Genomic DNA, 23,057 nt, shown 5'->3' on the forward strand with positions numbered 1-23,057 from the left:
CAGAGCCAGGTGACTAGATGCCAGAGAGACAAAGTGACAAAAATTAGGACAAAACAAACAGGCCCAGTGGTTGAACTTTATGAAATAGTGTTTCAAGTACACATAAATACCCAGCCTGCCCTCCTAGAGCATGAAGGGCAAGTCCATGTTCTTCTCGCCTGTGCCCACGTAGATGTAGCCGTAGCTCTTGGACCGGGGAGCGTGGTAGAAGGTGAGGCCCGGCCAGAGCAGGCTGCGCAGCACCACCAGCGCGTGGCCCCGCTCCATCTGGATGCTCCAGGACCCTGGAAGGGACAGACAGTGGAGAGGCTGGCACTGAGGTGCCACTGTGAACCTTGCTGTGCTGACTGCCACAGCCACTTGCTCATGACACAGGGAGGGAAGATAGTGAAACGGTGAGCCACCAAGCTGGGACTTAGGGGACCTGCAGGTGGCGGGGCTCCTTTACCTTGTTCCAGAGTAAATCTGACCTTGAGCCTCTGCTCTAAGACAGATGAGACACCCGGGGGCCAAGCTGAAGTTGGGCCATTTCAGGCCTCCACCTCAGTGGTCTTCCCAACTGCTGGTGGGTGGAGCCATGTCTGGTAGGAGGAGATCCCAGCTGCTGAGTCTGCCCCATGCTACTCAAGATCTCAAGACGCAGGCAGCTCAGCCCAGGCTGAGTGTAGCCAGGATGACTTGGCTGGAAGGGCCAGATCCAGCTCCAAGGGAGGGAGCCGCTGTGTGGGAGGAAGGAGCCTGGGAAAATCGCCTCTGGATGCAGATCTGGGCTTCTATTCCCCTGCGCACCGAGGCCTCTCCCCCAAACCAGCCACAGCCCTGCTCTGGGCCCTGCCAGGAAGGCAAATAACTTTTGAAGGTTTTGGTACAGGACCAACCAGTTATGCTCGGAGGGCTGTTCTGAAGCCTTCATCAGTTGCCAGCTCAGCCCCGGTGCTGGCTCCCACCACTTGAGCTTCCCGCAGCCTACCTCCAACTATGGCCCACCCTGGTCACTCCACACCCAGCAGCCTCACGACTCAATCAGTTGCCACCCTCCAGGGGCCACCCTGCATCAGGGAAGCTTATCCCAGTGTAGCTAGCTGCCTGCCCAGGTCAAAACCAGAGCTTTCTGGGAGCATGGAGGTCCTGCTACCCCTGGTCCTGACTCCGCCATGCACAGGACAGTGACATCAAGGCCACGCCATGGGCTTATATTTTGCTTGGTCCACAGTGCCATCATCAAGAAGGAATTAAAACATCAAGTGAAACAAGCCCTGGTTGGTACAAACCTAGCTAACAGCTGTTCTTTGGGCTCCTGGAAACCTTGGTAGCTTTCTTGGTCACAAGCCTCCAGGAAACATTGCTTGAGCGGAGATGAGGTTGGAGTGTGACAGAACAGTGTCCCAGGGCCCCTATGTTTGATCCTTGACAACAAACAGAGCTGGGGCCCAGAGCATCATTTGGACAGCTTTCTACAGAGACCTAACCCCTCCTCAACCTTGGAGCCCACAGCTACACAGCCTCAGTGAGATAAGTAAGACCAGACTCTGATTGCTCTGCCCACCCAGGGAGGCTGGCTCATAGCTTCCCTCACCCAAGCACTAGCCTGGAGAAAACAGCCTAGGGTCTACCCCTAACCCCACTGCAGCCAGGCAGCTATCGGTTCAGCCAATAGCATGGTGGCATGGGGCCCCTCAGACCGGTACGTCTGCTCACCTCTTGCTTCCAGTAGATGGGGAGCAGAGGCTGAGATGAGAAGCCCAAGCCCAGCAACATGGGTAAACTGCAAGGAAGTTAAAAAAATACAGAAGCCAAGGAGGGCAGGGCCAAGCAGGCCAAAGCTGAGTTGCAGCACGCCAGGGGCTAGCCTCTTTGCCTTCCCCTGCATTCCCAGCATGCTCCTATCCTCTCTACCTCCCTGGTTCAGTCAGCTCATCATGGGGCAGAGGGTGAGGAGGGGGGAAGGAGACACATGACCACACACACACACACATACACACACACACATGCATGCTCTCTTCCCTTCCCCCTCCTCTCCCTCTCTCCCTCTGTGTCAGCAGACACACAGTGTATACCTATCACCTTCACCTCTATCTCAACTGTGAATATGGAAAAACAGGGCCCAGCCAGCTATGAGAGCCCTTTGTAGAAATAGTCTGATGGCTCAGTCCCCAACCCCAGGTCTCCTCAGACCTGGCTTCCTCTCCAGAATCTCTGTACTCTGAGACTGGGGAGAGGATCAACCCTGGAACTCGGCAGCTGACCCTATGCAATTGGCAGGAGGTCCCCCTGAGCTTCCCAGTGCCGGGGTCTTGCCCACCTCCCCAGTGTGGGGCCCTAGGCTGGAATGGACTTAATTCTCCTGCCTCCCAGGAAGAAAGGCTAATGTAAGGGGAGTAAGGGTCAAGCTGTCGAGGGGTGGGTAGTCTAAACCTCAGCCCCTGAACCTCAGCCCACGAAGCAATGGCCAGGAAGGACTGGGTAGATGGCTCAACAGTAAGAGCACTGGCTGCTCTTTTAAAGGACTCAGGTTTAATTCCCAGCACCCACAGCATGGCTTATGACCATCCAACACTGGTACCATGGTGGCCTGCACGGGCACTAGGTGAGCATGTGGTACACAGATATACATGCAAACAAAATACCCATACACATAAAATGAAATTTAAAAAGTGACTGCAGGCTCCTGAAAGCCATCATTCCCTTTACTACAAGGTAGAGTCAACCCTCCCAGAGGTGGGGGACCGCTTCTAAAAGACTTAGGAGCCATCAGCACACACCCCCATAAGGCTGATACCAGGGTGCCCATTCTCTTCCGGCTCCCTGTTCTCACTAACCACCAGCAGCTCTAAAGGTCAGTTTCCTGCTGCAGGACTCTTGCTGCCCTCTGCTGCCCACACTGGGCATTGCACTGAGTACTCTGACCCCCAGCTATACTTTCTGCCAGCTCCACCAGGCCACCTGCTGCCTCTACTGCCTACTCCTCTGTGCATCCCCCCACCCCCACACATCTTCCAGGAGAACTCCTGTGTTTCAGCCTTGCTTGATTGCTCTCAAACCCTCCTGACACAAGAGAGTTGTCTTTCTCATTCCAAGGGCACCTAAAGGGCTTGGCACGCAGGAGCTGCTCCATGCTCTGCTGACAGAGCGAAAGCTTAAGGAGTATTGAATAGCAGAGTCCCTGTGAGGAATCTGGCTGCCCAACCTACCACTCCACCTGCCTTCCAGTGCAAGCCCACACTCAGAGAAGTCTTAGCACCCATCAGCAGGATGATCTCGCAGGGATCCATCCCCACAAAACTTTCCATCCCAGGGCATTACAGGGCAGCTCATTGCCAAGATGTTGGCCTCGGGCACTATCCCTCTCCCTTCTCTTCACCAACTCTGGTTCAGAGAGAAGCTATGGGCTCTGGGCTTCTCTGTGGGCACAGGGAGCAGGAGGCCCCCGACAAGGCCCACTTCAACCACATCTGCTCAGAGGTGACCAGAGCCATCTTGAACGACTGCTTCGGACTCAGAAAGCAATGTTCCTCCCTAAGTAGAAAGAGCTAAAGAACTACAGACTCCACCGTCCTAGCTAGGCATGGTATTGCAAGGGACTCCTCCAAGGATTCTAGTCCCCACTCTGCACAAGTCATCACCATTGCCGTCTGCCAGGCAGGAGAGCCACCCATTCAGCTCATTCAGATCTCTCACTAGAAGACAGTCTGAAAGGAAGCCAGAGTATGTCTGATAAGGGAGATTCATCCTAGCTCTAGTCAGTTTCCTTCTGTTGCCAGCTGGTCCCAGAAGCTACCCACCTACGACTATAAGCCCACACTCAAAGTGACTTGGCTTATGTGCCTCCATGTGGTGGAACCCAGCTGCTCAGGACCATCGTCCCTGGCACTGTTAGTGGCCTTACGACAGGAACCTGAGGGCTTGCTTGCCCTTCTCTATCCACCTGTACACACTGCCTTCTGATCACAGGCCTTCCTTTAAGCCTCCTCAACTCTTCCCACCAAAGGTTTCCAGAACTCCTAGGCCTGAAAATCATATATATATGATTGAGATAGATAAATATATATATCATATATATATCACAGACATATACATATATATATGATTAAAATAGATAAATATATATATCATATATATATCACAGACATATACATATATATATGATTGAGATAAATATATATATCATATATATATCACAGACATATACATATATATATGATTGAGATAGATAAATATATATATCATATATATATCACAGACATATACATATATATATGATTGAGATAGATAAATATATATCATATATATATCACAGACATATACATATATATATGATTGAGATAGATAAATATATATATCATATATATATCACAGACATATACATATATATATGATTGAGATAGATAAATATATATATCATATATATATCACAGACATATACATATATATATGATTGAGATAAATATATATTATATATATATCACAGACATATACATATATATGATTGAGATAGATAAATATATATATCATATATATATCACAGACATATACATATTTGGGTTTTTGGTTGGGTGGATGGCACATACCTTTAATCCCAGCACTCAGGAAGCAGAGGCAGGTGGTTCTCTGCAAATTCAAGGCTAGCCTGGTCTATAGAGTATATTCCAGGACAGCCAGGACTACACAGAGAAACCCTGTCTCAAAATAATAATAATAATAATAATAATATCAGGGTTTCATGTAGCTCAGCTGACCTAGAATTTACTATGTAGCCAAGGATGACATTAAACGTCTGATCCTCCTACTACATAATTACACCTTGTCTCGAAGAAGAGGAGGAGGAGGATGGCTGTCAGCAGAGTTGGGTTGGATGTCAGGAAGTAGAGAGTTATGTCATCAAAGGACACAGGAACTAGAAAGACAGTAGGAGGAATGAATCCCAAAGGTCTAATGTAAACCATGGTGACTGCAGTTAACGGCGAGTATCTACAAATGCAGATCTATATGGATTTAGACACACACATGCAGAGAGATTTGACATAGGGCTGTGCACTGACGTCCAGGCATCCGAGTCCTGGGATGACGAGTGTGCACCACCACAGGCAGCTTTATATTATACCCCTGGGAAACTCAGTGGCAGACAAGTGTGCTCCTTGGTGGAAAAAAACTTATCTGAAGCAATGCATCTGTTAGCTAGACTGAACTATTTTATAAAGCATATATATATATATTTTTTAAAACATCATAGTGTTCATTATAAATATAGTTTTATCCATTAAAGAAAATTAAAGTAAAGTTTTTAAGTTAAAATAGCATGATGAGCAAGGTGACTTATCAGTTAATGTGCTATGACCAAGCCTGACCATCTGGTTAGATCCCTGGAACCCACAGGGTAGAAGGAGAGAAATGACTCCCACAAGTTGTCCTGTGACCCACACATGTGATGACATGCACACACAAATAAATCCATCCAAAAGTTTTGACTTAAAAATAACCATTGGCCAGGCAGTGGTGGCACACACCTTTGACCCCAGCACTTGGGTGGCAGAGGCAGGTGGATCTCTGAGTTTGAAGCTAGTCTGGTCTACAGAGTAAGTTCCAGGACAGCCAAGGCTACACAGAGAAACCCTGTCTCGAAAAAGAAAAACAAACAAAAAACCAAAACATATTAAAAACTGCTTGAAAAAAAAAAGCTCAGAAGTGCATTAAAAATGACAACAATGCTGGGCAGTGGTGGCGCACGCCTTTAATCCCAGCACTTGGGAGGCAGAGGCAGGCGGATCTCTGAGTTTGAGGCCAGCCTGGTCTACAGAGTGAGTTCCAGGACAGCCAGGGCTACACAGAGAAACCCTGTCTTGAAAAACAACAACAACAAAAAAAACAACAACAAAGTGACAACAACAACATTCTGCTGAAATCTCAAGAGACACTGAGCCACTTTCCTTCCCTGCTCCCCACTTAAAACCAGGCTCTGGTGAAACCCACCCTCAAGAGATGAAGAGGTCACCGGTGAGCCACCAATGCCACCCCAATAAGGCCGGTTCTCAGCCCTGACCTTAGAGAAGGAAGGTGGATGGTTGATCTACTGCTCTGATGGGAAGGCCAGCCCCACACCCTGAAGCTAACGGCCTGTTTGTTACCTCTGGGGATGTCATACTCCAGGGAGTCCAGGAAATCCAGAGAGGGCTCCAAGTCCGACTTCTCAAGCAAGGTCTTGTTCTTCAGATCAATAGCCTCCCTGAAGTGGAAGTACGAGCTAAGCTTCTTGACCTCAGACAGGGACAGGCCTGGGAAGAGGTGGTGGATGGAGAACAGTTAACCAAAGCCCAGGGCTTCTTTCTCCCTGCATGGGCGCCAAAGAGAGGCAGCTGTGCAGGGTTCTGTCCGCCAGACGGATGACCCAAGCCAGAAAATGGAGCTCGTTCCCTTCCCTCATACTTGACCCTGACCCCTGAAAGAGGAGCAAGAAGGGGCTGTAGCAAGAAGCAGGTAACCCTGATGCAGGAAACCTCAAGTCACGGTGTACACTTCCGCCCCTCAGCGTTCAGTGACTGCTAATGCTTTTCAGCTGTACTGTTTACTTTGACCTGTCAACCGGCCACAACTGTGAATCTGAATCACCTGGGGAAAGAGTTTCTTTGTTTGCCTGGTTTTTTTTCTTCTTCTTTTTATTTTTAATATTTTTGAGACAGAGTCTCACTATGTAGCCCTGGGTACTTTGAACTCACAAAGTATTCCTTCTATTTTCTGTTTCTGTATATTCCCTAAGCCAAAGTACATATTCACTAAGAAAAAAATTTAAAAAAAAAATCCTTAAAAATGTCAGTACCTCTCTGCCTTTAGAGTGCTGGGATTAAAAGCATGCCAACTCGGGAGGATCTTTTTGTTTGTTTGTTTGTTTGTTTGTTTGTTTTTTTGAGACAGGGTTTCTCTGTGTAGCCCTGGCTGTCCTGGAACTCACTCTGTAGACCAGGCTGGCCTCAAACTCAGAAATCCGCCTGCCTCTGCCGCTAACTCGGGAGGATCTTAATGAAGTAGCAAAAGCAAGAGTTCTCAACCTATGGGTCACAACCTGTTGGAATCTAATGACCCTTTCACAGGGGTCGCATCTCAGATATCTTGCATATCAGATATTTATGTTATGATTCATAACAGTAGCAAAATCACAGCTATGAAGTAACAACAAAAATAATTTTATAGTGGGGGGTCACTACAAATATGGGGAACTGTATTAAAGGGTTGCAGCATTAGGGAGGTTGAGAACCACTGATCTAGAGCAAGTTAGCCAATAGGCATGTCTGTGGAGAATTATATTCATTGTTGATTGATATGGAAAGACCCAGCCCACTGTGGGCAGTACTATTCCCTAGGCAGGGAGTCCTGAGCTATATAAGAGTAGAGAAGGCTAGCTGAGTATAAAGTAAGCAAGCACATGAGTGTGTGTGTGTGTGTGTGTGTGTGTGTGTGTGTGTGTATGTGTGTGTGCTCATTTCTCTGCTCTGAACTGTGACGTGCATAGCTGTTTCAAGCTCCTGCTAAGATGGTCAGTACCCTCCCCCTTCATTCTACTACTTTTGGTCAGGGTACTGTTTCCAGCAATAGACTGACACCAGGCCGCAGCAGCTGACTAGAAGCCCATCTTTCCCGGCTCTGTGAACACAGACACTCTTCTCCAAGGAGGGCAGATGCCCCCGCTCCTCCAGACAGATTCAAGTGAGCCTTAGTATCTCCTGCTCTCAGAGGGTCCACAGGTAGCTCACCTTCAAAGGTCCGATTGACATGGGTGACCCCAAAGGGGGTCTTGAAGAGGGCACCTCGAGGGATGATGGCCACAGCCTTGTCAATCTGGTCAATGATGGACACCAAGCGAGTCTCTTCCTTGATTTGTACCTGAGGAGACAGAAGAGGAGCATCCTGCCGGGACACTGTGCCTGCTCACCTGAGGTGCAAAATGAAAGAAACTCTGCATGGCCAATTCTTTTCCCCACCTGAGGTGTCTGGGACTTGGGTTGTATTGAGGACACATTTGTCTTCCGTGTGTGTGTGTGTGTGTGTGTGTGTGAGTGTGTGTGTCCTTCTTCCTTCCTTCTTTGAGTTGGTACTGCATATAGGTAATAAAATAGTTAAACCACAAAAAGTCCCAATCCCCCAGTAGCCACCATGATGGGTTTGCTATGCTCCCTTTCAGAGACGTGCCATCAAGTCATCATCCTTAAAGGCTTTTTATTCTACCTTTGAAAATATGGAGTGCCGGGCAGTGGTGGCACACGCCTTTAATCCCAGCACTTGGGAGGCAGAGGCAGGAGGATTTCTGAGTTCGAGGCTAGCCTGGTCTACAGAGTGAGTTCCAGGACAACCAAGGCTATACAGAGAAACCCTATCTCGAAAAACAAAAAAACAAAAAAACAAAAGAAAAAAAAAAAAAAAGAAAATATGGAGCAAGAAAACAACAATAATGCAAGCAGTTGATGTGGGTTTTACCTAGTTTACGCAGTGCTCTGGGTTCAAGTCACCCACATCACATGTGCTAACACATCCCTGTAACCTTAACACTCAGGGAAGTGGAGCACAAGGGCCGGGAGTTCAAGATCACTTCTTTACAATCAGAGCTTCAGGCCACCGAGGACTACATAAGATCCTGTCTCTACGAAAACAGGGTAGGAAAGCGGGGTAGCTCTTAGTTCAGTGGGGAGTGTGCTTGCTTAACTTCCACAAGGCCTAGGCTCCGATCCTCCGGACCCCATAAACAAGGTCAAGTTCAAAGTCATCCTTAGCTACATAGCAAATTAATGGCCAGCTTCCTGCAAGCCTGATTATCTGACCCTGGAACACATGTAAAAAGCTGGATACCTGGATACAGGGACACACATCTGTAATCCCAGCATTCCTATGGTGAGATGAAAGGCAAAGACAGAACTTCCCAGTTCAAGGGACAGCTAGAGTAAATAACACAGCAACAGAAACAACAGAGACCTTACCTTAAGGAAAAAACAAGTGAAGTGGGCTAGAGAGATGGCTCAGAGGCTGAGAGCACTGTTGCTCTCCCCGCTGCTCTGGGTCTGATTCCTAGTAGCCACAACTCACAACCACCCATAACTCTACTGCCAGGGATCACACAGCCTGCTCACAAGATGCACAAACACTAAGTCAAAACACTCACACACATAAAATAAGTCAATTTTGTTTTTTAAAGTGCAAGGTGTGGGAACTGACTCTCTAAAATTGTCCTCTGACCTCCATACTTAACTGTGGCACATACTTGCCCACACACACAGATACACATACACACTAAGAGTAATAAATAAAATTAGATATATAATATGTATTTCATATATATGAAGATAATCATGTTCATTGTACATCATTTGGATAATAAAGAAAAACCTATCAAAGGGGGTTAAAACTACTCATTATCCTACCTCCCAGTCATTAACATATTGATATGCTTCCTTCTAGTCTTTAATTTTATGCATATAAAGTAAAATTGGGGTCACTGTTTAGGCTTGACATCACCAAGCTATCTCCATAAGGTTATCAAACCTTACACACATGATATTCCATTGCAGTTCCCAACAGGGACGACAGAAAGGACAAGGGGGCAAGCTGAGTTTGACACAAAAGCCTGTGGACAGAGACATCTGAACTTACAAAGCCACCTGTCACATGGCTGGCAAGGGGAGGCAGAAACTAAGGTCCAGAACGTCCCCCCAGCCCAGGGACCATGGATGCTGCTTCAGTGACTCGGCACAAGCCTGCAACCGTAAATACAGGCATCCTGTCTATACAGAAAGAGAACTAGAGGCACGGGAGTGTGCGGATCTGGTGGAAGATGTGGCTGCCCTGAGACTGCACAGCCTAGACACAGGCTTTTAGCATCACCCAAGTTTAAATGCAAGGCCGGGGTTTTGAATTTTCATTTGGTTTAGCTTCAGAACATGGGCTCCTTACTTGTGGCATTTCTAGGAACTGGCCCTTTAGATAAAGTACGCACACGTTGGAAATGACGTCAGCCCAAGGTCACTTGGCATGGCATGCTTGTCAGAGCTGAAACAACCTGGAAACTACTTTCCATGAATCAGATATTGTTTAAACTCAGTACATTTACACGCTGGCACAAAAAGCTGCATGGCTGGTTGGGGTGCTGATATGGAAAGGTCTCTGAAAGACCAGTTTTCATACAGGGCTGTGGACATACCACAGTGCTGTTTCATAGTTTTGAATTTATTTTGTTTTATTATGTTGTGCATATGGGTGTTTTGCCTGCATGGATATCTGTGGACCACGTATATGTCTGGTGCCCATAGAAGTCAGAAGAAGGTGTCGTGTTGGATGCCCTGGAACTAGGGCTATAGCCAGTTATGAGCCACCATGGGGGTGCTTAGACTGAGCCATGTCCTCTGCAAGAGCAACAAGGGCTTTGAACAACTCAGCCAACTCGACAGACCTACACCACCATTTTAAAAATTTGTTCAAAAGGAAACACATAGAGATGCCAGGGGGCATCTATGTTACTTGGCACTGGTGTCTAGATATAGCATTTCAGTCTTCAAAATGGAGTCAGATTGTCAAGGATCATGGGAAAATGCAGGCTTGTGATGCCAGGACAGGGACACATGCTAAACAGTTACATAATGTCCCCTAGGAAAGGGGGAGAAAGGAAATTGTATTACATTTCTTTTAGTGCCTATGACTCAGGAACCATGTGGTGGTGTGTTATCTAGTGAAATTACGATTAGTTAGTCCTAAAGGGCTGGCCAGTGGGTCATGGTACTTGCCACCAAGCCTAATGGCTTGAGGTCAAGCCTCAGGCCTTGTATGGAGAAGGGACTGACTCCCACAAGTCGTCCTCTGACCTCCACAGGAGAGCCTGAGCCCACACAAAAAAATAAACAAATGGACTTCAATGGCAGAAGATCTAGTTTTGATCCCAGCGCTGTGGGATCACAGCGGTAACTTCGCCTTTAATCTCAGCACTTGGAAGGCAGAAGCAGGTTGATCTCTGAGATTAAGGCCAGCCTGGTCTACAGAGTGAGTTCCAAGACAGCCGGGCTACACTGAGAAACCCTGTCTCAAAAAACCAAAATGACAATAATGATGATGATGTCAGTAACAATATCCACATGTATACACATTCCCAGTCCTCAGGATATGGCATGGACCTTTCTCTGCAGCCTCAGGGGAAGCCAGGCTTTACAAGAGGCTGCCCATCCACTCTCTTTGCCCGTCCACTCTCTTTGCCCGTCCCTCAGGTGGTCTTAGCCACTAGCTCCAGTGCCCTTCACCACCTAGATGGTTAGGCAGCACTTTCAGAGAGCTGTCAGGATTGGTACAGGTGCAGCAGCAAAGCCCCCTGATTCCCCAGGGACTCAGTGCACACCTGGGCAGTGGTGATGGCTATGACAATAGATAATCTTAGTGGGATTTGCTCTTGTTTCCTCTGGGCTAGGATCATGTGGATTTTATGTGTATGAGTGTTCTGTTTGCACGTTTGTCTGTGTACCGCATGCATGCCTGGTGCCCACAGAGCCAAGCAGAGAACACTGGATCTCTTGGAACTAGAGTTACAGACAGTTGTAAGCTTCCATATGGGTGCTGGGAATGGAACCCAGATCTTCTGAAAGAGCAGCCAGTGCTCTCAACCGCTGAGCATCTCTCCAGCCCTGGACCACTCTCTGTTCTTGTATTGATTTAGTTGGGTTTGGCTTGTGGGGCTGGGAGATGCTAGGGTTTTGTCTGTGGTGCTCACACATTCTCCCATTGACCCTCAGCCATGACTGACATTTGTTCAGACCCTTCCAGCACACCCCTGCCCACACCCAGCACACACATCCCTGCACTTACCCACCTCCCCTGCATTTACCCCAAACCCCACAGCCCTGCACTTACACACACACACACACACACCCCAGCACTTACACATACACACACAGCCTGCACTTACACATACACACACAGCCCTGCACTTACACATACACACACAGCCCTGCACTTTTACACACACACACACAGCCCTGCACTTACACATACACACACAGCCCTGCACTTTTACACACACACACACATAGCCCTGCACTTACACACACACACACACACACAGCCCTGCACTTACCACAACTTCTTCATCAAAGACCTTGTCCCCTTCGTTGACCTTCTGGAGCTCGGTGTGTTCATACTCGTGTGAAGGGTCACCCATGAAGCGGCCACTCACCACAGCTGTCTGTATCACCATCTCTTCTGTGGCAGGGGGCAAGAGACTCCACTCTGTGCAGTTCAGGCTGCCAACGACAGCCACATCACACTGGACTCCAATTCTCCCAGTGCCCTGCCCCCTCTGCCTTCCCTTTTGCCAGGGTCAGGCAGCCAAAAGCTTTGAAAACACCTTTCATCCCAGGACCCTGCACAGTGTTCGTGTACAGTCCACCCCAACTAACATCTGACACACATTCAGTCTGATGTATGTTTCACTTGCCTTAAAATAGTCTATTTTGGGAGCTGGAGATATAGCAGTTAGAAGCACTTGCTGTTCTTCGAGGGAGGCCCAGGTTTGGTCCCCAGCACCCATATGGTGGCTCACAGCTGCCTGTAACTCCAGTTCCAGAAGATCTGATGCCCTCTTCTGCCCTTTCTAAATATCAGGTACACACATGGTGAACAGGTATACATGCAGACAAAACACCTACAGTGGTTTGAGTATGCTCGGCCCACGGGAAGTCCAACTATTAGGACCTGTTGGAGGAAGTGCATCACTGAGGGGGTGGGCCTTGAGGTCCTGTGCTTAAGCTCTGCCCAGGGTGGAAGAGAAATCTCTCCTGGCTGCCTTTGGATCAGAACTCTCAGCTCCTTCTCCAGTGCATGTCTGCTTTGATGCTGCCATGCTTCCTTCCATGATAATGGACTGAGTCTCTGAACCTGTAAGCCAGCCCCAATTAAGTGTTGTCCTTATAAGACTTGTCTTGGTCAAGGAGTCTCTTCACAGCAGTGGAACCCAAATTAAGACAACACCCATGCAAATAAAATAAAATTTAACATACATGTACCTGACACCATCTGCCATGTATAGATGTGGGTGTTTAGTCTGACCTGTTTAGGAATCCCTTGCATATGGCTCCCACATACACATCGGATCTCCATGAAGACAGAGTTTGTGCTGCCTTTTCAAGGCAGACTGGATTCCTGGTGCCTAAATCAATATGCAGCACATAGTAGGAGCTCAACAAATGCTTACACAAATGCGTCTCCATCTTTAGCCCAAATAAGGCCTTATTATGCCTTAGACCCCATACCAGCCACCCTGCTTATTGTTAGGTTTGCTTTGTCTCTTTGCTTGTGCTTTATTTTGTGTGTCTGAGTATTTTGCCTGCGTGTATGTACCTCATGTGTTCAGTGTCCTCAGAAGCCAGAAGGTGTTGGATCCCCTGGAGTTCAGTGGTTCTGAACTCCATGTAGGTGCTAGAGATTGAACCCCAGTTGTTCAAAAGAGTACTCAGTGCTCTTAAGGACTAAGCCATGTCTCGGCCCCAAAAGCCACAGACTGCCTTCAAACCCCCTGTGTATTTGAGGCTGACCTTGAACCTCTGATCGTCCTTCAATACCGGTTTGATGCATGGGTAGATAAATGAAGTCTCTGATACCTCCTGCTTGGATGCTTTAATAACACGATGGGCTTCCCCATCATCCTGGGGAACTCCGAAAGCGGTTGAGAGGCTTACATTGCAGAATTCCCCCCGCCCAGCTCTTTCCCCATTTTACAAGTCTTGCACTTCAAGAAAGAGAGCCTCCCGCTGAAGAGCCCATAACTCCTAAAAGAAACGCTTCTAAACAGCTCCAGTACAAGTCCCAGAGCGTTCGACTTCTCCAAGCCAAGTCCAGTCACAGCTAGAACCTGAATGAACCCTATACCAGGTCACCTTCTCCAGGACCTCTTACTTTGTGCCTGCTCAGTTTAGCCTTCTGTCTGTAATGAATCCAGCTACACCAGTTTCTCATGCTCCTCTAGGCTGACAACGTTGCCTCCCCGGACCCTGCCCGGCCACTTTCCCACCCCGTCAGGATCCACAGAACCCTGGCAGTTCTGTGACTTCCCAGTCCCCAAGCTCTTCAACTGTCCATTTCCTTCCTCAAGCCCCACCCACAGGTGCTTCCTGCATAGGTCCTGGGATTACCCACCTCCCCCAGTCGCAGTTGCACCCACCACCCTTCGGGGTCCTCTTGCAGTCTCTCCTGCTACAGTCTCCTCACCTGTAGAGCGTCTTGCGTGGTGCGAGCTGGTCCTCACTCAAGCCCTGTGCGATGTAGTAATCCGCGACCAGGCCAAGGATGCGGCCCCAAAAAAGGACCCGCGCGAAGCGGTAATCACGCTTAACCAGCATAAGGGACGTGAGCAGCGAGGCCCGACGGTCCGGGCTGAGTCCCTGACCACTGCCAGACGCCAGCTCCAGCGACAACAAGAGGCTGTCCGCGTCCATCAGGCCAGCCGTTCTCCTCCAAGTTAGTCTGGCGGGTAGAAGCCGTCACCATGGAGACCCTGAGCCCCACCCCTTTAGCTAGCAGGAAACAAAATCCCACCCACCGGACCGCCCATCTCGCCAAACCCGCCCTTTCCGGGGGCCTGGGAATATACCAAACTTTCACAGAGCAGTGTAGACTGACTTGTTTTCCCAGCCACGGCTTCCCCATAGGAAATGCCAGCCGAGCTCCATACATGCACTCAGCATTACGTACTCCATTTATGCCCATAAGGGCTTGGGAAGAAAACCAATAATACAAAGCCCCAACAAGGCCACTAGCTGTATAACTTCAGCCTGGGAATACCACTTCCTAGCCCCAGAATTTTATGAAGAATCTGATATCTCCTGCTCTAGAGGCAGTTTCTGACACCTTCTAAGCCCACCCGAAGCCGAGTTTCACTAAGTAGGCTCTATCCAATCTGACTCCTCCAGTTTACACTTGAGAGCTCTTTGATTGCTCCCAGGACGTCTGATTAGACAATGAAAAGAGAGGAAATCCTGGGAAAAGGATGTAAATAAAGGGCAACTTTTTCCAGGGGTGGTGGCCCACACCTTTAATGCTAGCACTCAGGATGCAGAGCTCTATGAGTTCAGAGCCAGTCAAGTTACCGGCCAGTCAAGGCTACAGAGTTGTCAAAAAAAAGAAGAAAAAAAAAAAAAAAGCCCCTTACAGACTAAGCATGTGTGTCAGCTACAACCTACAGGTACATACCCTTGGGCGAAACAGCTGTTCAGACTCAAATGGTAGCAACAGAGGGCTAGCTCTGCACTTCCTAGGCTAGCCTAACTCCTCCTGCCACTTCACACCCACTTCTGTAGTCTCTAGTTTCAAGGCAATTGGCCTTGTTAGTGACTGACATTATTTCTGGATTCCTTTGTGGAAGACTCATGAAGTCAAAATGCCCTGGGCCTCCAAGCCAAGCTCATAGTGAAGTAAGTGTCTAAGTTGCTCAGATAATTACTTTGTTTTGTTTGATTGCCTGGGCATTGCTCATTGAGGCTTTAACAAGTGAGCATTTGAGGGCTAACCTGGCTGGTCTTTCATTTCAAAGTAACTTATGACATTCACACCTCAGATCCTGCCCTCCACCATCCTGTCCTGCTTTGGTGATATGGCCTAATTCTTCAGGAAAGCAATATCAGACACAAACAACCAACAGTCTGGCTGACAGGATACACTTCAGGTGATGTCACACACAACACAGCCCAGACATCTTGTTTTCTCCTGTCCTGGATATACCTATCAGAAATGACTTTCACATCAGTGACCAGAGTCTGAAGGAAGAAGGTGTCTCGAAACTTGGTAATACACCCATTAGGGACAGAGCAAATCCCAGCTATTTCAGAGAAAAACCACACTACTATTAGAACACAGAGGAGAGCAATCTCTGCAGGCAGGTAAACAGGTTTCAGTTCCTGCTTTGCTACTTTTTTTTTGTTTTTCGAGACAGGGTTTCTCTGTGTAGCCCTGGCTGTCCTAGAACTCACTCTGTAGACCAGGCTGGCCTCAAACTCAGAAATCCACCTGCCTCTGCCTCCCCCTGCTTTGCTACTTAAGCCAGTGGTTCTCAACCTTCCCGATACTGCACTCCTTTAATACAGGTCCTCATGTTATAGTGACCATACAGTTACTTCATTGCTACTTCATAATTGCAATTTTGCTAGTTATGGATCATAATATAAATGTGTTTTACAATAGTCTTAGACGACCTCTGTGAAAGGATTGTTTGATGCCCAAAGGGGTTGTGACCCACAAGAACCTCTAATTTAAGCAAACTAGCCTTGCCAAGCCTCACCTTTATAATGGGATAGTAACATTTTATATATATACATATGTATGTATGTATGTGTATATATATTAACATGAAACACTGTGCATAAATGCCCTTTTTGAGGCAAGGTCTCTATATAACCCTGGCTGTCCTGGAACTTACTATGTGGACTAAGCTGGCCTTGAACTCATAGAGATCCGCCTGTCTCTGGCTCCCAAGTGCTCGGATTAAAGGCATGCACTATGCACTACCCCACCCAGCCTTGTTCATAAGTACTTAACACAGTTTATAGGTACAGGGAGCACAGGGGGCAGATGCCCAAGAGACCAGCCTGGTGTCACAAACAATGGATTGTAGAAATAGCCTCCATTGTGGGTATTGCAGAGGGATGGACTAAAGTACGAAGACTTGGAATGCAAGGGTGTCTGCACACACCCTGAGAGGACTTGAAGGTGGGAGGGATCATGTTGCAGGAGGAGCAGAAGTAGGAGTTTGGAATGAATATGATTAAAATACATTGTATACATGTATGAATTTTTCAGAGAACAAAAGATATTCTAAGGAGAAATAGTAAAGGGGTTTTAAAAGGGAGGTGAAATAATCCTCACTCGGGCAATCACTGAACCTAAATGACAGCCAAGGAGGGGGCCCTGCCACAGGCTTCCCAACCCTCGGAGTCTGAACTTGCAACTTCCAAAACCTACGAAAAGAAACAAAGTAAAAAACCTGGCCTGGGGGCTGGAGAGATGGCTCAGCAGTTAAGAGCACTGACTGCTTTTCCAGAGGTCCTGAGTTCAATTCCCAGCAACCACATCGTGGCTCACAACCATCTCCAGTGGGATCTGATGCCCTCTTCTGGTGTGTCTGAAGAGAGCAACAAATGTACTCACATGTATAAAATCTTAAAAACAAAAACAAAAAATAAATTAAAAACAAAACCAAACCTGGCCTGGTAGCCTGTAATCCTAGCGGAGACAGAAGGCTCGGGAGTTCAAGGTCATGCAATGCTACATAGCAAGTTCAAGTAACAGGAAACTGTCTCCAAAAGATTTGTTTTTTTAAGAAACAAAAACAAAACCTAGTCTATGTGTTACAATGTTTCAACCATTTCAGACACATTACTCTAACAACCTTGCATATAACCTAAGGACTTTAAACCAGCCTCTCGCGCAGCAGGGTGGGTTGTCGCCAGGAGCTGCCTCCAGGAGCAATGGCGGGAGCCACTGAGCAGTGGAAAGAGGTTGGACAAAAGTCTGCATTACAAACTATGGCTAAGAAAGAAAAAAAAAAAAACATTAGCAAAAATCATGGGAGTCCTTGAAGTAGAACAGGCCCAGGCAAAAACAAATGCTTGCTGGTTGTAGAGATGCGAGCCAGAAAGCAAATTCTGAAGGCAATGATCACAAGTCTGAGGCTAGCCTAGGATACACCTTCAGTGCCTGGAACATAGCTTAGTTGACAGTGCTTGCCTACCATGAATGAAAGTCTGGATTCCAACCCCAGGACCAAGTAAACCAGGTAGGGAAGCTTATGCCAAGGGCCTCAGCATTCAGAAAGTAAATAGAGAGAGGTTATCCTCTCTCACACAAGAAACCTTCTCAAAAGCATAAAGCAAACAGCAGCAACAACAACCACCCTTGAGGCTCAAGGCCAAAAGTCTAAATCAAAAGTGTTAGGAAATTTTAATATAGTTCTGTTCATCTCATCATATTTAAATTCATGAATCACACCCACATTATGATGCTGGTAACGGTTCTGAAAATCCATAGCATAAAGCAGAGACGCACCTTCGTCTCCCTTAGAGGGTCTGCCGGCACAGCCTTGCTCTCTACTCCCAAACAGAACCACCTGGCACAGGGGCCTCTGGGACTCAGTCGTTGATTTAGGGACTTTGCTTGATTATCACAGCCATAGACACACACCATCAGTCACCAGGAGGTCTGGGAAGAGGAGGCACACAGCCAGGACACAGCCAGGACAGAACCTTCCTCCCTCAGCAGGAAGATGGATGCCCTGGCACGAGAGGGGGAGAGGATTCAGCCATTGTCCTTATCCCTTCACTCATGGAAACCTTTAAGTGTCACTGGTGCCTGGAACCAAATGTAATCCTCTGAAGCCATGGCTGGGACAGAAGGTCTGCCACAAGACAGTGTCACCGTGAGTTTGTGGCCTCGGCTGGGCACCCGGTAGTTCAGTTTGGGTCGAAACCAATCTTCTCCACAGTCACGGTGGCCCTGTACCATGACAATGGTACCCATGAGCGGGGCAGCCTGCAGCTCGCTAAATGGGTCTGCCAAGAAGATGGCTCTGAACAGATGACGCAAGCAAGCTGCTGTGTTCAGGCCCTGGTCCACACTGAATGGGGCCAGCCTGGACAGGTCGAGTTCATAGAATTCTTTGGGGCTGAGAGCATTGCCTCCAAGCAGGATCAACACTTGTGGCACGAGTGTTCGGGCAAAGAAGTCTTGTAGGTGACTGAGGACACTCTCCAGCTCCGCCAAAGCCTGATGACACTTCCTGCTGCTCACCTCAGTGGCAAGCCGAGGTTTCTTCCTTGCTGTGTCCTCTGCCTGTAACGACAAAGAACGATGGACCTAGAGAACATGACAGACAGGAGTGGGTGGCCTTTGAAGGAACGCCATGGAGATGTGCAGATAGACTGACCAATTGGATTGATGATGTTGGGTTTCCCGAGAAAGCATTAAGTTAAGGAAAATATAGCCACATATAAACCACAATTCTCCTAAGCCTTTGAATAGCAAAGACGGTACTGAAAGCTGGAGGACACCAAAATGCAAGCGCTGAGAATAGTCAGAGGGCAGCAAGAGGGCTCAGCAAGTGAAGGGGCTTGCGGCAAAAGCCTGGCAACCCGAACCTGATCCTCACAACCCAAGGAAAGGCAGGAGAGAATGGCTCCACAAAATTATCCTTTGACCGCCACAAACACACTTTGGCATATGTACCCAAACATGCGCGTGCACACACAGCAATAAAAAAAAAAAAAAACATATAAGACTTGGCAGCATAGAAGAAGCAATTTTTTGTTGTTGTACCAGAAGTGTAAAATGGTGAGGACTATTTGCTTTAATCAACTGTACACTGCAATTAGAACACGTGGTTACTAAGTTTGGAGCAATGGTTCAGTAAAAGCACTTGTTCTGCAAGCACAAAGATCTGAGTTCAAATTTCCAAGACCCAGTCACATCCAGCACTGTGCTGCAGAGACAAATTCTGAGAGCTTCTTGGCCAGCCAGCCTAAATGTTGACTTCTGATTCAGTGAGACCCTGTCTCAGGCAATAAGGCAGAAAACAGTACCCAGCACCACCACCACCCCTGTACCCCGCGCACCTACACGCTTGCATTAAGAGTTAAGAGAGAGCCAGACAGTGGTGGCACACGCCTTTAATCCCAGCACATGGGAGGCAGAGGCAGGCGGACTTCTGAGTTTGAGGCAGGCCTGATCTACAGAGTGAGTTCCAGGACAGTCAGGGCTACACAGAGAAACCCTGTCTCGAAAAAAACAAAAAGAGTTAAGAGAGCGGATTAGCAACTGCTAGAAAAAGGGACCCCCAAGAAGCAAGTCCACACTGCAGAACCCTAGGCAGCAGAGGCCCCGCAGAAGGCATAGGGTGGAACTAAACAAAAATCTGTGTGAAGAAATTCTCCAAGCAGAGTTTCTGGGTTTTTTTGTTTGTTTTTGTTTTTCGAAACTCAGAAATCCACCTGCCTCTGCCTCCCAAGTGCTGGGATTAAAGGCGTGTGCCACCACCACCCGGCCCAAGCAGAGTTTCTAATTCTATGGGTTAGTGTCTCTCTTTCTCTTCTCTGTCTCTCTCTCCCTTTTTAAGGCAAGGTCTCCCTATGTACCCCGGCTGTCCAGGAACTGCCAATAAAGACTGGGATGGCCTAGAACTCAGAGGTCCGCCTGCCTCTCTGTTAACTGCTGGGGTTAGAGCACCATATCTGGCCCTCAGTGAGTTCTCCAAAGAGATTCCTATAGTACAGTTACCACATAAGGCTCAGGCATCATACAATGGTTTATTCTAAAATATTTACCAGATAGAGTAAAACATTCCAACATAAGACAACCAACAGCAAACGCCAAAAGAAACAAAGAGGAAAAGGATTCTGGAAGACATTTCAAGGAGCAAGAAGGGAAGTGGGAGGGACCCTTAAAAAAAAAAAATAGCCAGGCTTACACAGAGAAACCCTGTTTCAAAAAACCAAAATAAATAAATACAAGTGAATTTCATGTGTCCTGAAGGGCACAATGGCTGTAATCCCAGCACCCAGGCTGAAGTGGGAGAAACACTGAAAGTCACAAGCGAACCAGGAGATGGCTCTGCACTCAGGAGGCAGAGGCAGGTGGTTCTGTCTCTGAGTTTGAGGCCAGCCTGGTTTATACAGAGTGAGGAGAAGGAAGAGAAGGAAGAGGAGGAGGGAAAAGAGAAGGAGGAGGAGGAAGAAGAGGATGAGGAGGATGAGAAGGAGGAGGAGGAGGGAAAAGAGAAGGAGGAGGAGATTGTTAGAATCTGAGGTCTAGAAATTCTCCCAAGAAAACACATTAAAGAGCTGGTTCGGGTCTGGGGATGTAGGTCAGTAATAAGACACTAGTCTGGCCTGTAAGAGGCCTTGGATTCCCAAGAGGGAAGGAACAGGAGGGGGAGAGAGGGAAAAGAGGGGCTGGAGGGAGGGAGGTATAGAGAGGAACAGGGGGAGGGAGAAGGAGGGGGAGAGAGACAGCGACAGAGAGAGGCAGATGGAAACCATTAAGACTAAGGAGAGGCCAGATGTGGAGTAACACATCTGTAACCCCAGAAGTCACTGGGTTAGTTGAGGCAGCCAGATCTCAGAGACCAGCCTAAACTACTATCCTCATACAACACATAATAGGAAAAGTCTCAGAAAATGAACACGAGAAAAAAGCAAGAGACCCAAGTGCAGAGAAAATAAGGCAAGGAAGCATTTGCAAAAGCCTAGACTTCCACGGAGGCTAAGGACATCTTAGGTCACTTTTCTACTTGCCCACCATCTAAGTAAGAGCCACAATGTCTTCCACCAGTTTTCACAGAAAGCCTGTACATACCTGGGGAGGTTTTCGGTAGAAGTGCTTCAGCTGTTCATAGGGCAGAGGGAGCTGCTGGCGTTGGTACATGATATGCTTTAAAAGTTCACAAGTAAACTGGCAGCAGCCTTCCTGGCTCACGGGCCCAGGAAACACCACCGGCACCAGGTCTCTTGGGCAAAAGGGCTCCGAAGGATTGCAAGGTTCCTGGGCTGACGGGATGACAGTCTCAAGATCTGCCTCGGGAGCATGAGTTTCTTCCGGCTCCTCATACCAATCCAAATCTAGTTCAAGAATGAAAAGGTAAAGAAAGGAGGAGGAGGGGTCAAAATCAGCGTTAGTTTTCCCGTTTCCAGGTGCTCGATCAGCAGACACTCCCAAAGACAGGAAACCTGATCCTGGCCCGGGGCGATTTAAATGACAGCAGGGCCGGGAGAGGGGGCTTTAGGGGGCAGAGACTAAGCTTCGTTATCAAGTGTCGAGTGGGGGCAAGACACCCAAAGAGACAGGACAAGAAAAACAATTCCACCCAGGACGAGGGAGTGACTTGCAGAGACAGGGAAGATGGGACACCGGGAACCGGGACAGGGAGGAACGACAGAGGAAACGCAGCCACTAAATGTCTCTGGGGAGGTAGCAGCAGGGAAGAAACGAGGCCCCAAGTCATGGATCCCACGCCTTACTTGGGGCGGCAGCAGGGGACAGTTCCGACAGGTTATCTTGTCCAGATGCGGCCATCGTGACTGCTGGCTTAGTCGTCCTGCGGTTAAACTAGATGCCGCGCAACGAATCTTGGGAAACTTAAGCTCCACTTCCGGCTCCTACCAGCCCGAAGGGACTCAGCGCAGCCGCTGAATGGTGGAGGTTGGACTGCGTTGACTTGAACCACGCCCAGGCCAGAGAGCACTTGGCTCCTCCCACTTAAGCGACCCATTCGTCCTCTGGGGTTGGGGTTGCCTTCCTAAGGACGCGTCCATTCACACCTGTTTCCTGCACACCTCGCTCGCCTCGAGACAACTTCATTCCAGGGCCCTGTCCTAGGTGCTGGAGACTCAGCCTCGGTCAAGCCACTCTCCAGCCCGTTCCCAAGCGGTTCATGCCTGGCCTGGATGGGGCACCTGACCCAAAGCAGATTGGGGCAGGGTTAGGTGCCCGAAAGGGTGGTCCCCGGAATGTATGTTCAGTGACTTAAAGTTAACTAGATCAAAAGGATAACCCTAATGAGATCTTGAGAAATACACTGTTCAAAGACTCACGGAAATTTATACTGAGAAGGCTAAACTGACCCCATTCAGACTTCAAATTGGCAGTTCAGGAGATTATGCCTAAGAACTGGGTAGATTGAGGCAAGTCAGTTACTAGGAAAACAAACAAAACCCAGGCTTCAGGCAGTTAGTCAAAAATTCTGCCATCAGAAGCTGCCAGGCTACCTTGACAGCAGCAGTTTCCAGACTTGCCCAGCAATAGTTTCCAGCCACCCCTACCCCCAGCCCCAGCAATGGTTCAGGAATGTCCTTAGAGATAGAGCCAAGATTAAGTAAGATAGCGGTCACCTACCCCTCCTCAGAATTCCCCTAATGTTAGCTCACTTCGGGGTCTTTCTATCTTGGTAATGGGAGACCCCAGCATGCTGGACTTGTGCAGAATAACACAGTCTTTGTGTTTATATACTGTTGAATCCGGGGTGTCATTCTTCGGTGAATCATGGACCCTTACAATACTATAAAGAG

The 23,057-nt window shown here is 48.1% G+C and overlaps 2 protein-coding genes across 8 annotated transcripts; both read right to left on the reverse strand.

Annotated features, from left to right (window-relative positions):
* Positions 1 to 28: 28 nt before the first annotated feature.
* On the reverse strand, positions 29 to 18,192 carry Rsph9 (radial spoke head component 9). 7 transcript variants are annotated; one of them, XM_076915282.1, is made up of 8 exons: positions 14,221 to 14,359; positions 12,709 to 13,162; positions 12,452 to 12,607; positions 12,092 to 12,257; positions 7,743 to 7,872; positions 6,123 to 6,269; positions 1,699 to 1,765; positions 29 to 284 (listed from the first exon to the last, which is right to left on the reverse strand). In XM_076915282.1, exons 4-8 carry the CDS (start codon positions 12,209 to 12,211, stop codon positions 44 to 46), a joined length of 705 nt encoding a protein of 234 aa, XP_076771397.1. In that variant the 5' UTR covers positions 12,212 to 12,257; positions 12,452 to 12,607; positions 12,709 to 13,162; positions 14,221 to 14,359; the 3' UTR covers positions 29 to 43. The 7 variants fall into 7 exon arrangements, with proteins under 7 accessions (XP_076771397.1, XP_076771392.1, XP_076771394.1 ...); XM_076915279.1 differs by lacking the exons at positions 12,452 to 12,607; positions 12,709 to 13,162 and adding exons at positions 449 to 719; positions 18,049 to 18,192 and having other exon boundaries at positions 63 to 284; positions 14,221 to 14,475; XM_076915277.1 differs by lacking the exons at positions 12,452 to 12,607; positions 12,709 to 13,162 and adding an exon at positions 18,049 to 18,192 and having other exon boundaries at positions 14,221 to 14,475.
* Positions 17,919 to 22,440, reverse strand: Mad2l1bp (MAD2L1 binding protein). The gene is made up of 3 exons (XM_034522028.2): positions 22,011 to 22,440; positions 21,349 to 21,611; positions 17,919 to 18,831 (listed from the first exon to the last, which is right to left on the reverse strand). Exons 1-3 carry the CDS (start codon positions 22,063 to 22,065, stop codon positions 18,319 to 18,321), a joined length of 831 nt encoding a protein of 276 aa, XP_034377919.1. The 5' UTR covers positions 22,066 to 22,440; the 3' UTR covers positions 17,919 to 18,318.
* Between the last annotated feature and the right edge of the window lie 617 nt (positions 22,441 to 23,057).

This window comes from Arvicanthis niloticus, chromosome 17 (assembly GCF_011762505.2).
Source record: "Arvicanthis niloticus isolate mArvNil1 chromosome 17, mArvNil1.pat.X, whole genome shotgun sequence".
NCBI classification, from domain to species: Eukaryota; Metazoa; Chordata; class Mammalia; order Rodentia; family Muridae; genus Arvicanthis; species Arvicanthis niloticus.

Coding starts and splice junctions, on each gene's coding strand:
- Rsph9 (XM_076915277.1), bottom strand. CDS start 14,447: ATGGACGCGGACAGCCTCTTGTTGTCGCTGGAGCTGGCGTCTGGCAGT. Junction 12,258..14,220: donor CCACGCAAGACGCTCTACAG/GTGAGGAGACTG, acceptor TGTCGTTGGCAG/CCTGAACTGCACAGAGTGGA. Junction 285..1,698: donor CCATCTACTGGAAGCAAGAG/GTGAGCAGACGT, acceptor TGTCCCTTCCAG/GGTCCTGGAGCATCCAGATG.
- Mad2l1bp (XM_034522028.2), bottom strand. CDS start 22,065: ATGGCCGCATCTGGACAAGATAACCTGTCGGAACTGTCCCCTGCTGCC. Junction 21,612..22,010: donor GTCCCCTGCTGCCGCCCCAA/GTAAGGCGTGGG, acceptor TTCTTGAACTAG/ATTTGGATTGGTATGAGGAG. Junction 18,832..21,348: donor TCTACCGAAAACCTCCCCAG/GTATGTACAGGC, acceptor TTGTCGTTACAG/GCAGAGGACACAGCAAGGAA.